Raw genomic sequence first — 15840 nt, 5'->3', positions numbered from 1 at the left:
AATTAAAATAGTTGTTCTGATTCTGTCAGCATGTCCTAGAGAGACCTCCATAAACATATGAATATTGAGACAGAATGCTATAAACAGAATGCTATAAACAGAATTCTATAAACATAATGCTATAAACAGAATGCTATAAACAGAATTCTATAAACATAATGCTATAAACAGAATGCTATAAACAGAATGCTATAAACAGAATGCTATAAACAGAATGCTATAAACAGAATGCTATAAACAGAATGCTATAAACAGAATGCTATATACAGAATGCTATAAACAGAATGCTATATACAGAATGCTATAAACAGAATGCTATAAACAGAATTCTATAAACCAGGGGTTCTTAAACTTTTTCAGCCTGGAACCCAAATTAGAAATTCTGTGTTTTCCTGAGACCCAAGCTTATGAAAACATGTTTATACTTAAACATCGGTACATTTCATTGCCCTTATGCCCATTAACAAATGCAATATAGACAAATAACAATTAAATGAAATACCCATATAAATATCTATTCATGTTTATTTTTCCCCATTAAAAACACTCTTATATATCTGTCCTGGTTGGAACTGTTACTGTTAAAATCCAATAAATATTTTTATTCTGAACTGGAATAAACTGATTGATCACATCACACAGATGTAGTCCAGAAAACATACACACACACACAGTCCTAATGAGAGGTGTGTGACTGGTTGAAGTTTTAAACAAGCATGTCAATTCTGGGCTCAGTTTTTGACAGTTGAGAACCCTGACTCGCACAGGTATGTGGTGCCAAACTGAATCAGAACATCTTCTGCTTTCTCACTGAATTTCTCAGCTTCAAAACGCATATTGCGTCAATCAGTGTATTCCAGTTCAGAATTAAAATGATTGCTTGTATTTTAACAGCAAATCGGGTTTTTTCATGTTCATCTGTACTGTTACTTAGGGTTGCACTATCAGTAGCTAGATAGCTTGCATTGGCTAACGTTAGCTATTGACTGTATACAAGTGGATTGTTTGAAAGAGAAATTCACATCGAATGCTATGAGAGATGGTACAAGTTACTCCCTTATTGCTGCTTATCATCACCTGTTATAAAATGACAAAAATGCCTTGCTAGTTAACTCACTGTCGAAGCACTGTTTCCTGAAGCATTCTGCCCTGTTCTGAAAGAACTCGTTGGTTTTAGCGTCATGTTGTGGATGTTTGGTCAGTCGTTTTCATTTGTTTGTTTTGAGAGACTCATTACTAAGCACTTCCCTGCACAAAACACATTGTGGGATCTCCTCGTTGTTTCTCAAAGTTTGTATTAAACCAAGGGAGAGAAACTCATCGCTGTATTTGCGTTTCATGACAATTGAACTCAGTCAGAACTTGAGGCTAGCTTGAGTCCATTCGATGCCAGCAGTGAGTGATGGCGAGTGGGAATTACAAGCCAGTGGCTGACAGAGCATCATCTGGTTGTTCAGCAGTGCAGCGTGTGGGTCGCGTAGTGATCTTCAAGAAAACTGCAGAAAAAAGATCTGGTTAACCTTGAAGCACACGGGCATCTTCCACCCACTCGCGCTGCTGCCAAACTGAGCAGAGACGCAGCTGCTAAGCAGAGCGCGCACTGAACAGAGAGTGCAGTTGCACTTGGACAAAATCAATTACAGTAATTAATGAAATCCTTATAAATGTACTACACTATGGGTCGCTACCCATAGTTTAAGAAAGGCTGCTATAAACAGAATGCTATAAACAGAAGGCTTATAGTGCATGTTGGGTTGCACTTGAGGACATATTATTGTGAGGCCTGTTAACGAGGTGAAGAGATGTCTGACAGCCGTTTTTCAGCACAGCTCTTACTAGGTCATTACAGAGGGTGCGTACCAAATGGCACCCTATTGTCTACTTAGTGCATTACTTTTGACCATGGCCCATAGCTCTATATAGGGAATAGGGTGCCACATACACACATAATAATAGATGCCATCTCCGCAGGATCAAATGACAAGGTCCCCCTCGGTTAGTGTTCCCCTAAAGATGCCTGACCAATTTATTTTACCCCAGTGTGTTAGTTATGGACGAAGTGTGTTAGTTATGGACGAAGTGTGTTAGTTATGGACGAAGTGTGTTCTGAGTCCCATATTAAAAACTCTATAGCTGTCAGGAGCGGTGGAGTTATCATAGAGAGACGGGTAATGTTTTATAATGGGTAAGGATCTGAGTGTGTCTGCGGTTCATCGAAGGGTCTCCTCCATAGCTGTGAGACTTCTAATGAGGATGGGACTGGGAGGAAACCCAGAGGAGCTTATAAAGGCCTTAAGAAGGGTTTATAAAGGGCTTAAGAAGGGTTTATAAAGGCCTTAAGAAGGGTTTATAAAGGCCTTAAAATTCATCTTTGGGCTAGGTGTCCCACTAGCGGTGAAATTGGAGGGTGCGATTTCAAATAAATATTCGTAATATTAAACATTCATGAACATACAATTGTCTTATATCATTTAAAAGCTTCACTTCTTGTTAATCCAACTGTGTTGTCAGATTTCAAAAAGGCTTTACGGCGAAAGCATACCATGCGATTATCTGAGGACAGCGCCCCACATCGACTTATTTTTCAACCAGCACAGGCTTCGCAAAATCACAAATAGTGATTAAATTAATCACTTACCTTTGAAGATCTTCCTCTGTTTGCAATACCAAGGGTCCCAGCTACAACATGAATGGTCGGTTTGTTCGATAAAATACTTCTTTATATCCCAAAAGGTCTGTTTGGTTGGCGCCATTGATTTCAGTAATCCACTCGTTCAACATGCAGACAAAGGAGTCCAAAAAGCTACCGGTAAACTTTGTCCAAACAAGTCAAACAACGTTTCTATATTATCCTCAGGTAGTCTAAAATATAAATAAACTATAATATTTCACACGGAAAGTACTATGTTCAATAGGAAAGGAACATTTGTAAGGGCGCCGAAAGACTGATTTGGTCCAGGTGCTCGCCTAACAAAAACTCAAAATACTTGTTCGTTTTTCAAAAATGAAGCCTGAAACCTTGAATAAAGACTGTTGACATCTAGTGGAAGCCATAGGAATTGCAATTTGGGTGACGAACATACTTTAATGCAGTAAGTTTCCATAATAAGAGCCTGGGAGCTGAAAAACAAAGATTCTGGTCGGATTTTCTTCGGACTTTCGCCTGCCATATCAATTCTGTTATAGTCTCAGACATTATTTTAACAGTTTTAGAAACTGTTTTTTCTATCCAATGCTACCAATTATATGCTGCAGCCGAGGTGAGTAAAACATTTAAACGTGTTAACCCTCGCAAGGCTGCAGGCCCAGACGGCATTCCCAGCCGCGTCCTCAGAGCATGCGCAGACCAGCTGGCTGGTGTGTTTACGGACATATTCAATCAATCCTTATCCCAGTCTGCTGTTCCCACATGCTTCAAGAGGGCCACCATTGTTCCTGTTCCCAAGAAAGCTAAGGTAACTGAGCTAAACGACTACCGCCCCGTAGCACTCACTTCCGTCATCATGAAGTGCTTTGAGAGACTAGTCAAGGACCATATCACCTCCACCCTACCGGACACCCTAGACCCACTCCAATTTGCTTACCGACCCAATAGGTCCACAGACGACGCAATCGCAACCACACTGCACACTGCCCTAACCCATCTGGACAAGAGGAATACCCATGTGAGAATGCTGTTCATCGATTACAGCTCAGCATTTAACACCATAGTACCCTCCAAACTCGTCATCAAGCTCGAGACCCTGGGTCTCGACCCCGCCCTGTGCAACTGGGTCCTGGACTTCCTGACGGGCCGCCCCCAGGTGGTGAGGGTAGGTAACAACATCTCCACCCCGCTGATCCTCAACACTGGGGCCCCACAAGGGTGCGTTCTGAGCCCTCTCCTGTACTCCCTGTTCACCCACGACTGCGTGGCCATGCACGCCTCCAACTCAATCATCAAGTTTGCGGATGACACTACAGTGGTAGGCTTGATTACCAACAACGACGAGACGGCCTACAGGGAGGAGGTGAGGGCCCTCGGAGTGTGGTGTCAGGAAAATAACCTCACACTCAACGTCAACAAAACAAAGGAGATGATTGTGGACTTCAGGAAACAGCAGAGGGAGCACCCCCCTATCCACATCGACGGGTCAGTAGTGGAGAAGGTGGATAGTTTTAAGTTCCTCGGTGTACACATCACGGACAAACTGAATTGGTCCACCCACACAGACAGCGTTGTGAAGAAGGCGCAGCAGCGCCTCTTCAACCTCAGGAGGCTGAAGAAATTCGGCTTGTCACCAAAAGCACTCACAAACTTCTACAGATGCACAATCGAGAGCATCCTGTCGGGCTGTATCACCGCCTGGTACGGCAACTGCTCCGCCCACAACCGTAAGGCTCTCCAGAGGGTAGTGAGGTCTGCAGAACGCATCACCGGGGGCAAACTACCTGCCCTCCAGGACACCTACACCACCCGATGTCACAGGAAGGCCATAAAGATCATCAAGGACAACAACCACCCAAGCCACTGCCTGTTCACCCCGCTATCATCCAGAAGGCGAGGTCAGTACAGGTGCATCAAAGCAGGGACCGAGAGACTGAAAAACAGCTTCTATCTCAAGGCCATCAGACTGTTAAACAGCCACCACTAACATTTAGCGGCCGCTGCCAACATACTGACTCAACTCCAGCCACTTTAAAAATGGGAATTGATGGAAATTATGTAAAAATGTACCACTAGCCACTTTAAACAATGCCACTTAATATAATGTTTACATACCCTACATTAACCCATCTCATATGTATATACTGTACTCTATATCATCTACTGCATCTTGCCATCTTTATGTAATACATGTACCACTAGCCACTTTAAACTATGCCACTTTATGTTTACATACCCTACAGTACTCATCTCATATGTATATACCGTACTCTATACCATCTACTGCATCTTGCCATGCCGTTCTGTACCACCACTCATTCATATATCTTTATGTACATATTCTTTATCCCTTTACACTTGTGTGTGTGTATAAGGTAGTAGTTGTGGAATTGTTAGGTTAGATTACTTGTTGGTTATTACTGCATTGTCGGAACTAGAAGCACAAGCATTTCGCTACACTCGCATTAACATCTGCTAACCATGTGTATGTGACTAATAAAATTTGATTTGATTTGATTTGATGCATATCCTGGCTTCTGGGCCTGAGTAACAGGCAGTTTACTTTGGGCACGTCAGTCAGGCGGAAATTCAGGATACTGCCCCCTAGCCCTAAGAAGTTTTAAGAAGGGTTTATAAAGGCCTTAAGAAGGGTTTATAAAGGGCTTAAGGTACTATGGACATTTTTCATCTGTATATGTATTTATATATGTATTTATACATATGTATTTTCTACTTGTTGCTTCTCAGATTGAAGAGGACACATGGCAGAAGTACTATTTAGAAGGGGTAGCTAATGAGATGTACACAGAGTATCTGTCCAGTGCCTTTGTGGGGCTCTCCTTCCCAGCAGTCTGCGAGTAAGTATGAGACAGCACGGTCCTCCGCCCGGTACAGTACGGTAACTCTCTCTGCTACATGTTGCTGTTCTCTTTTACTGCTGCTGCTCTCTCCCTTGTACTGCTACAACTACTGAACATTAGATGGTAGCAATATTAATAGTACATGAATATATTAAATACATAAAAAAATATACATTTTTAATTTGATAGTATTGGTAATGTTAAAATAGTAGTTACATATAACCTAAAGGAGACATAGCATTCCCTTACAATCCTCTGTGTGTGTGTGTGTGTGTGTGTCAGGCTGTGCTACGTGAAGCTGAAGCTGTTGCTTATCGCCATCGAGAACAAATCGGAGCTGGGAGAGAGCAGGTTTGTGTCTCTGTGTTTCTCTCTGTGTTGTACAGGACTGCTGGACCTCTGTCTATAATATCCCTGAACTTTTTCAAAATCTAGGATGTTGTTCAAGATTTATCTGTAAATAGTTGTCTCTGTGTTGAGCCATGATAACCATTCATGCCATTTATATTACTATGAACTTGCTAACTATAAACATAAAGTAGTCACTAACCATATATTACCAAATCCCACCCACTCCAACACCATCAGCACTGTGACCTTTTATTTTACACTGACAACATTCAACTGACAATAATGCATTTATAGTAGAGTTGAGTTGTGGAGTTTTTAGTACATAATGAAATCACGATAAATAGTTCAAACAAAGTCATGTCTAACCACCTTGTAATTATGTCATATTTTAAACATGTATTTTTTAACTTTTGCTCAGTGTTTTTGTTGTGTGCTTGCACATAGACATGGTATGCTTTTCTGTTGCTCATGCCAGGAATTTCTCCACTACGTAGTCATAGTGCCACCATTCTCAGTGCCATCTAAACAGCATATCTCTCTGATAGTAAAACCATTCTCAGTGCCATCTAAACAGCATATCTCTCTGATAGTAAAACCATTCTCAGTGCCATCTAAACAGCATATCTCTCTGATAGTAAAACCATTCTCAGTGCCATCTAAACAGCATATCTCTCTGATAGTAAAACCATTCTCAGTGCCATCTAAACAGCATATCTCTCTGATAGTAAAACCATTCTCAGTGCCATCTAAACAGCATATCTCTCTGATATTAAAACCATTCTCAGTGCCATCTAAACAGCATATCTCTCTGATATTAAAACCATTCTCAGTGCCATCTAAACTGCATATCTCTCTGATATTAAAACCATTCTTAGTACCATCTAAACTGCATATCTCTCTGATAGTAAAAACATTCTCTGTGCCATCTAAACAGCATATCTCTCTGATATTAAAACCATTTTCAGTACCATCTAAACTGCATATCTCTCTGATAGTAAAAACATTCTCAGTACCATCTAAACTGCGTATCTCTCTGATATTAAAACCATTCTCAGTACCATCTAAACTGCGTATCTCTCTGATATTAAAACCATTCTCAGTACCATCTAAACTGCATATCTCTCTGATAGTAAAAACATTCTCAGTACCATCTAAACTGCGTATCTCTCTGATAGTAAAACCATTCTCAGTACCATCTAAACTGCATATCTCTCTGATAGTAAAACCATTCTCAGTACCATCTAAACTGCATATCTCTCTGATAGTACAACCATTCTCTGTGCCATCTAAACTGCATATCTCTCTGATAGTAAAAACATTCTCAGTACCATCTAAACTGCATATCTCTCTGATAGTAAAACCATTCTCAGTGCCATCTAAACTGCATATCTCTCTGATAGTAAAAACATTCTCAGTACCATCTAAACTGCATATCTCTCTGATATTAAAAACATTCTCTGTACCATCTAAACTGCATATCTCTCTGATAGTAAAACCATTCTCAGTGCCATCTAAACTGCATATCTCTCTGATAGTAAAAACATTCTCAGTACCATCTAAACTGCATATCTCTCTGATATTAAAAACATTCTCAGTACCATCTAAACTGCATATCTCTCTGATAGTAAAAACATTCTCAGTGCCATCTAAACTGCATATCTCTCTGATAGTAAAACCATTCTTAGTACCATCTAAACTGCATATCTCTCTGATAGTAAAAACATTCTCTGTACCATCTAAACTGCATATCTCTCTGATAGTAAAACCATTCTCAGTACCATCTAAACTGCATATCTCTCTGATAGTAAAAACATTCTCTGTACCATCTAAACTGCATATCTCTCTGATAGTAAAACCATTCTCAGTACCATCTAAACTGCATATCTCTCTGATAGTAAAAACATTCTCAGTACCATCTAAACTGCATATCTCTCTGATATTAAAACCATTCTCAGTACCATCTAAACTGCATATCTCTCTGATAGTAAAAACATTCTCAGTGCCATCTAAACTGCATATCTCTCTGATAGTAAAACCATTTTCAGTACCATCTAAACTGCATATCTCTCTGATATTAAAACCATTCTCAGTACCATCTAAACTGCATATCTCTCTGATATTAAAACCATTCTCTGTACCATCTAAACTGCATATCTCTCTGATAGTAAAAACATTCTCAGTGCCATCTAAACTGCATATCTCTCTGATAGTAAAACCATTCTCAGTACCATCTAAACTGCATATCTCTCTGATAGTAAAACCATTCTCTGTACCATCTAAACTGCATATCTCTCTGATAGTAAAACCATTCTCTGTACCATCTAAACTGCATATCTCTCTGATAGTAAAACCATTCTCTGTACCATCTAAACTGCATATCTCTCTGATAGTAAAAACATTCTCAGTGCCATCTAAACTGCATATCTCTCTGATATTAAAACCATTCTCTGTACCATCTAAACTGCATATCTCTCTGATAGTAAAACCATTCTCTGTACCATCTAAACTGCATATCTCTCTGATAGTAAAACCATTCTCTGTACCATCTAAACTGCATATCTCTCTGATAGTAAAAACATTCTCAGTGCCATCTAAACTGCATATCTCTCTGATATTAAAACCATTCTCTGTACCATCTAAACTGCATATCTCTCTGATAGTAAAAACATTCTCTGTACCATCTAAACTGCATATCTCTCTGATAGTAAAACCATTCTCTGTACCATCTAAACTGCATATCTCTCTGATAGTAAAAACATTCTCAGTGCCATCTAAACTGCATATCTCTCTGATATTAAAACCATTCTCTGTACCATCTAAACTGCATATCTCTCTGATAGTAAAACCATTCTCAGTGCCATCTAAACTGCATATCTCTCTGATAGTAAAACCATTCTCAGTGCCATCTAAACAGCATATCTCTCTGATATTAAAACCATTCTCAGTACCATCTAAACTGCATATCTCTCTGATAGTAAAACCATTCTTAGTGCCATCTAAACAGCATATCTCTCTGATATTAAAACCATTCTCAGTACCATCTAAACAGCATATCTCTCTGATATTAAAACCATTCTCAGTGCCATCTAAACAGCATATCTCTCTGATATTAAAACCATTCTCAGTACCATCTAAACAGCATATCTCTCTGATATTAAAACCATTCTCAGTACCATCTAAACTGCATATCTCTCTGATATTAAAACCATTCTCAGTACCATCTAAACTGCATATCTCTCTGATAGTAAAACCATTCTCAGTGCCATCTAAACAGCATATCTCTCTGATAGTAAAACCATTCTTAGTACCATCTAAACTGCATATCTCTCTGATATTAAAACCATTCTCAGTACCATCTAAACTGCATATCTCTCTGATAGTAAAAACATTCTCTGTACCATCTAAACTGCATATCTCTCTGATAGTAAAAACATTCTCAGTACCATCTAAACTGCATATCTCTCTGATAGTAAAACCATTCTCAGTACCATCTAAACTGCATATCTCTCTGATAGTAAAACCATTCTCAGTACCATCTAAACTGCATATCTCTCTGATAGTACAACCATTCTCTGTACCATCTAAACTGCGTATCTCTCTGATAGTAAAAACATTCTCAGTACCATCTAAACTGCATATCTCTCTGATAGTACAACCATTCTCTGTACCATCTAAACTGCATATCTCTCTGATAGTAAAACCATTCTCAGTACCATCTAAACTGCATATCTCTCTGATAGTAAAACCATTCTCAGTACCATCTAAACTGCATATCTCTCTGATAGTAAAACCATTCTCTGTACCATCTAAACTGCGTATCTCTCTGATAGTACAACCATTCTCTGTACCATCTAAACTGCATATCTCTCTGATAGTAAAAACATTCTCAGTACCATCTAAACTGCGTATCTCTCTGATAGTAAAAACATTCTCAGTACCATCTAAACTGCATATCTCTCTGATAGTAAAACCATTCTCTGTGCCATCTAAACTGTATATCTCTCTGATAGTAAAACCATTCTCTGTGCCATCTAAACTGCATATCTCTCTGATAGTAAAACCATTCTCAGTGCCATCTAAACTGCATATCTCTCTGATAGTAAAACCATTCTCAGTGCCATCTAAACTGCATATCTCTCTGATAGTAAAACCATTCTCAGTGCCATCTAAACTGCATATCTCTCTGATAGTAAAACCATTCTCAGTGCCATCTAAACTGCGTATCTCTCTGATAGTAAAACCATTCTCTGTGCCATCTAAACTGCATATCTCTCTGATAGTAAAACCATTCTCAGTGCCATCTAAACTGCATATCTCTCTGATAGTAAAACCATTCTCAGTGCCATCTAAACTGCATATCTCTCTGATAGTAAAACCATTCTCAGTGCCATCTAAACTGCATATCTCTCTGATAGTAAAACCATTCTCAGTGCCATCTAAACTGCATATCTCTCTGATAGTAAAACCATTCTCAGTGCCATCTAAACTGCGTATCTCTCTGATATTAAAACCATTCTGTGCCATCTAAACTGCATATCTCTCTGATAGTAAAAACTAAATGAATTCATAGATGCAGTCTGTGTAATAAAATCAGCTCTTGAGATTAAATCTAAGTACCTCCATGTTTACTAAAGTGATCTGAAGGTCTTCAACTTTTTCTCGGAGTGCTACAGCAAGTACTTTCCTTTTCCCATCATAAGGTAGACAGACAGCAAATTGAGACATACACTGAGTGTACAAAACATTAGGAACACCTGTTCTTTCCATGACAGACTGACCATGTGAGTCCAGGTAAAAGTTATGATCTCTTATTGATGTCACTTGTTAAATCCACTCCAATCAGTGTAGATGAAGGGGAGGAGACAGGTTAAAGAAGGATTTTTAAGCCTTGAGACATGGATTGTGTATGTGTGCCATTCAGAGGGTGAATGGGCAAGACAAAAGTGCCTTCGAACGGGGTATGGTAGTAGGTGCCATGCAGACTGGTTTGAGTGTGTCAAGAACTGCAACGCTGCTGTGTTTTTCACATTTAACAGTTTCCCGTGTTTATCAAGAATGGTCCACCACCCAAAGGACATCCATCCAAGCTCACAGAACTGTGTGAAGCATTGGAGTCAATATGAGCCAGCATCCCTGTGGAATGTTTTTGACACCTTGTAGAGTCCATGCTCTGACGAATTGAGACAATTTTTTTATTTTTTATTTTATTTATTTGATTATACAAATAACACAGACAGAACAGGTAGAGGGCAAAACATACACAGATCCCCTACCAAATCAAACCCACCCCAACCCCCTAATGTTCCAACAGAGTCCCACACTGAATTGAGGCTGTCCTGAGGGCAATACTATGAAGGTGTTCCTAATGTTTTGTCCACTCAGACTCATAATATCAGTTTTCATCTCTCCTTTTATGTTAATAACAACTGTTTGATTTGGGGTTGTTTTCTTGTTGTTTGCAGAAGCAGAAAGCGGTATGCCCTCTTCCTTATCTTTCCCTCCAAACTTCCGCCCCACTCCACCACTTTAGAGCTGCTGACTCTGGGTTTAGGTTCCTAAGGATACTTTCCCAAACCCTATCTGAAAATGGGCCAATTTCTCACTCTATTTTTGATTGTCTTCCTTGTGCCTAATGCACTAACTTCTTTGCAGGCAGAGAGAGGATAGTTGAATTTGACTCGTTTGTTTACTTGTTGATTTGTCTGTGACGTTGTCGACGTGCCCAGGCTAACACCCTCTCCTCCATTTCTACCTCCTGTTTTGATTTTCTTTCTGTCTCTTGCGTTGTCCGTCGTTCTCCTTAATTTCTCGCTCACTTCAGTTGTTTTTCAGTGTTTTCAGTTAGTTGTAATTGCGTGAACGTGACTGATTATATATTTTTTTAGTGTTCCTTTGTTTTAGTGTTATGTTCGTCATCAAAGCACTACTTCACATTTGTATAGTTTTTGATAGTTTCATCTCACATATCAGTCAAGAGACACATTGCTGATATCTGAACCTCAGAAGGGTTTGTTGATGGATAAGATTATTGTTGATTTGTTGCACATTTTGGTAATATTATGGAATCGATGGATTGATTATATGTCATTGCAGCAAGCAGAGTTTGACACAAACTCATGTTTTATTGATGATACCAACAGCATTTTGTTCTGTCATGTCATATCTTAGTCAAGGCATGGGACCGTTAACTTTGGATAACTTAACATTTATCCAATGGAATTGCTCAATTTTAGTCCACGTTTTCCATGGCTGCTGCTTCATACTTGTATTTCATCCCGTTCTTACTGTTGTGTGTGTCCGTGTGTGAATAATCTGTCCTGTGTGTGTGAGAATATATGTGTGTATGTATACGTTGGTGTGTATGTGTGTGTGTGTGTGCGTACGCTTGTGTAGTGTGTGTCTCATTCACCTTGTTCCCCCATACCTGTGCGTCTCCGAGTAGATGTTATCAAGTGAGGTCACTTCCTGTCAGTTTGGTGTTTACGGAACAATCCAACTGCACAGAAGTTACTGCAACAGTCTGCATCTACGTACCTGTCTCTTTATCTGTACTGCGGTGGCTATGCCCTGTGTGTTTTACAAGTGTCCTACTCACGCTGTTCGCTAACGGCATGCTATAACACTCCATCACATGGGATGTGTGATGCTTACCTTGTTGCTCATAATATGAGGTTTTGATACAGTTTGGGCCTCTATGCATAATTGGGAGAAAATTACATTTTGTTATGTTTCTTTGTTATTAGATCTGAAATTGGTAAATTATGTGAAATCTCAGATTTGGGCAGCAATGTGTTTTTTGTAGTGGCTTAGTTTATTTTCTCTAAACAGCATGTCAAACGTGAAGCCTGTTTTCTACTCTGGGGGGCCATTCAGTCTGATATAAAGCTGAATAGTGCAACTTTAAACTTAAGTTTAGCAAAATATCCTGTTGTTTTGCTGTCACTATTGATTACAGCTTTATAATTGATCCAATCACCCCCTTATTGTTTAAATATGTTGTTCGTAGAGCCCAGAGGAAAGATTTGTATCATTTGCAAATTAGTCTATAGTTTTCAGCTGCTCTCAGCTATTTTCTGAGCCTGCATGCACTTTTTACACATCTTGTTTGTGTAGACAAGTGTTCTCAAATGTGTCACTTTAGTACAACAAACTGAAAACGTACGTTTTATTTTTTTATTTACCTAGCCAAGTCAGTTAAGAACAAATTATTATTTACAATGACAGCCTAGGAACAGTGGGTTAACTGTCTTGTTCAGGGATAGAACGATAGATTTTTACCTTGTCAGCTCGGGGATTCGATCTAACAACATTTCGGTTACTAGCCCAACGCTCTAACCACTAGGCTACCTGCCGCCCCAAATGCAGTAAATGATCAGTTAACTAAAGAGTTGGTCAAGTAAAATAAAGTAGTAGTAAATTAAAGGGTAAATAAAGTACAACCAGGTATTAGTAAGTCAGAGTTGAGCATAAACGTTCAGGAAAGTACAATAAAGTAATAGTAAACACAGGATTGGGAAATTTTACCCTTGTTAAAGTATACTAAAGCCTTAGGAAAGTATAATAAAGCCTTAGTAAAGGGATTGAAAGTAAAGCCAAAGTAAACATAAAGTAAAGTATTGGTAAAGTAAAGTATTGGTAAAAGTAAACTATTTGTAAATTATTAGTTAAGTTAGTAAAGTGTTAGTATTTTCCCTTTCGTCTGGGCTCGGAGACCAGGGGGGTTGTCCCCTGACTGTCGGTCTGTGTGTTCCGTTTGTCAGTCTCTCAGTCTGCACTCCCATCATTGATGATTCCTACCCACAGGCAACCATTAATGAGCTGGGCGTGTGCGTGTGTGTCGTCCACTCTCGTTTCAGTCTAATTCAGGGGGAATGATACAGCCAGTCCGTACAGGCACCCTACACACCTAAGCACCATTCAAATCTTCAATATCTTCTTTACTGTAGACTTATGTTTGAGGATACAGTAAGGATCTATGGGGTTGGAGAGAATTTTTAATATGAATATCACTTATCCATTAGATAACATTAGATGGGCATTTTCCCTCTGCTACTTGGTTATTAAATACGTCTCCCTAATTAATCAAAACGGACATGGATAATGTTAAAATAAATTGCATATCACATTTCTTAGCTGAAATACACTAAAGCAGCACTGTAGCAATATTATATTACTATAACAATACTAGGTTACTAAAGCAATAGTAGGTCACTATAGTAGTACTATTTTACTATAGCAATACTAGGGGACTATAGCAATACTAGTTTACTAAAGCAACACTAGGTTACTATAGCAATACTAGGTTACTAAAGCAATACTAGGTTACAATAACAATGCTAGTTTACTATAGCAATACTAGGTTACAATAACAATGCTAGTTTACTATAACAGTACTAGGTTACTATAGCAATAATAGGTTACTATAGCAATACTAGGTTACTATAGAAATACTAGGTTACTATAGCAATACTAGGTTACTACAGAAATACTAGGTTACTATAGCAATACTAGGTTAATGTAACAGTATTCGTGTACTATAGCACTACTAGTTTAATATAACACTACTATACTAGTTTACCATAGCAATACTAGTTTACTATAACACTACTAGTTTACTATAGCAATACTAGTTAACTATAGCGGGACTAGTTAACTATAGCAGTACTAGGTTACTATAGCAATATGACAATACACTATATAACAACACTTAAGCCTTTAGCATATATTTCCTATTCCTCTGTAGTGTTAGTCCGAAAGGCTGTTCATTCCCTAGCATTCCACTGTCTAGTAATAACCCAGGTAACAGTATGTAACTATAGTGTAGCATTCCACTGTCCATTAATAACCCAGGTAACAGTATCTAACTGTAGTGTAGCATTCCACTGTCCATTAATAACCCAGGTAACAGTATGTAACTGTAGTGTAACATTCCACTGTCCATTACTAACCCAGGTAACAGTATGTAACTGTAGTGTAGCATTCCACTGTCCATTAATAACCCAGGTAACAGTATCTAACTGTAGTGTAGCATTCCACTGTCCATTAATAACCCAGGTAACAGTATGTAACTGTAGTGTAACATTCCACTGTCCATTACTAACCCAGGTAACAGTATGTAACTGTAGTGTAGCATTCCACTGTCCATTAATAACCCAGGTAACAGTATGTAACTGTAGTGTAGCATTCCACTGTCCAGTAATAACCCAGGTAACAGTATGTAACTATAGTGTAGCATTCCACTGTCCATTACTAACCCAGGTAACAGTATGTAACTGTAGTGTAACATTCCACTGTCCATTACTAACCCAGGTAACAGTATGTAACTATAGTGTAGCATTCCACTGTCCATTACTAACCCAGGTAACAGTATGTAACTGTAGTGTAGCATTCCACTGTCCATTACTAACCCAGGTAACAGTATGTAACTGTAGTGTAGCATTCCACTGTCCATTACTAACCCAGGTAACAGTATGTAACTATAGTGTAGCATTCCACTGTCCATTACTAACCCAGGTAACAGTATCTAACTGTAGTGTAGCATTCCACTGTCCATTACTAACCCAGGTAACAGTATGTAACTATAGTGTAGCATTCCACTGTCCATTACTAACCCAGGTAACAGTATGTAACTGTAGTGTAGCATTCCACTGTCCATTACTAACCCAGGTAACAGTATCTAACTGTAGTGTAGCATTCCACTGTCCATTACTAACCCAGGTAACAGTATGTAACTGTAGTGTAGCATTCCACTGTCCATTACTAACCCAGGTAACAGTATGTAACTGTAGTGTAGCATTCCACTGTCCATTACTAACCCAGGTAACAGTATGTAACTGTAGTGTAGCATTCCACTGTCCATTAATAACCCAGGTAACAGTATGTAACTGTAGTGTAGCATTCCACTGTCCATTACTAACCCAGGTAACAGTATGTAACTGTAGTGTAGCATTCCACTGTCCATTACTAACCCAGGTAACAGTA

The 15840-nt window shown here is 38.9% G+C and overlaps 1 protein-coding gene across 9 annotated transcripts in view; it reads left to right on the top strand.

Annotated features, from left to right (window-relative positions):
* The window catches only part of LOC139562676 (calcium-activated potassium channel subunit alpha-1a-like), a 344203-nt gene that overhangs the window by 250642 nt on the left and 77721 nt on the right, over nucleotides 1–15840 (top strand). For all 9 annotated transcript variants that reach the window (XM_071380568.1, XM_071380575.1, XM_071380570.1 and 6 more), the window contains exons 15-16: nucleotides 5396–5505; nucleotides 5791–5859. In XM_071380568.1, the coding sequence (XP_071236669.1) occupies nucleotides 5396–5505; nucleotides 5791–5859 (179 nt within the window). The remainder of the gene's footprint in view (nucleotides 1–5395; nucleotides 5506–5790; nucleotides 5860–15840) is intronic.

The sequence above is a fragment of the Salvelinus alpinus genome, chromosome 32 (genome assembly GCF_045679555.1).
Source record: "Salvelinus alpinus chromosome 32, SLU_Salpinus.1, whole genome shotgun sequence".
In the NCBI taxonomy this organism is placed as follows: domain Eukaryota; kingdom Metazoa; phylum Chordata; class Actinopteri; order Salmoniformes; family Salmonidae; genus Salvelinus; species Salvelinus alpinus.
This window is presented reverse-complemented; position numbering and strand designations above follow the sequence as displayed.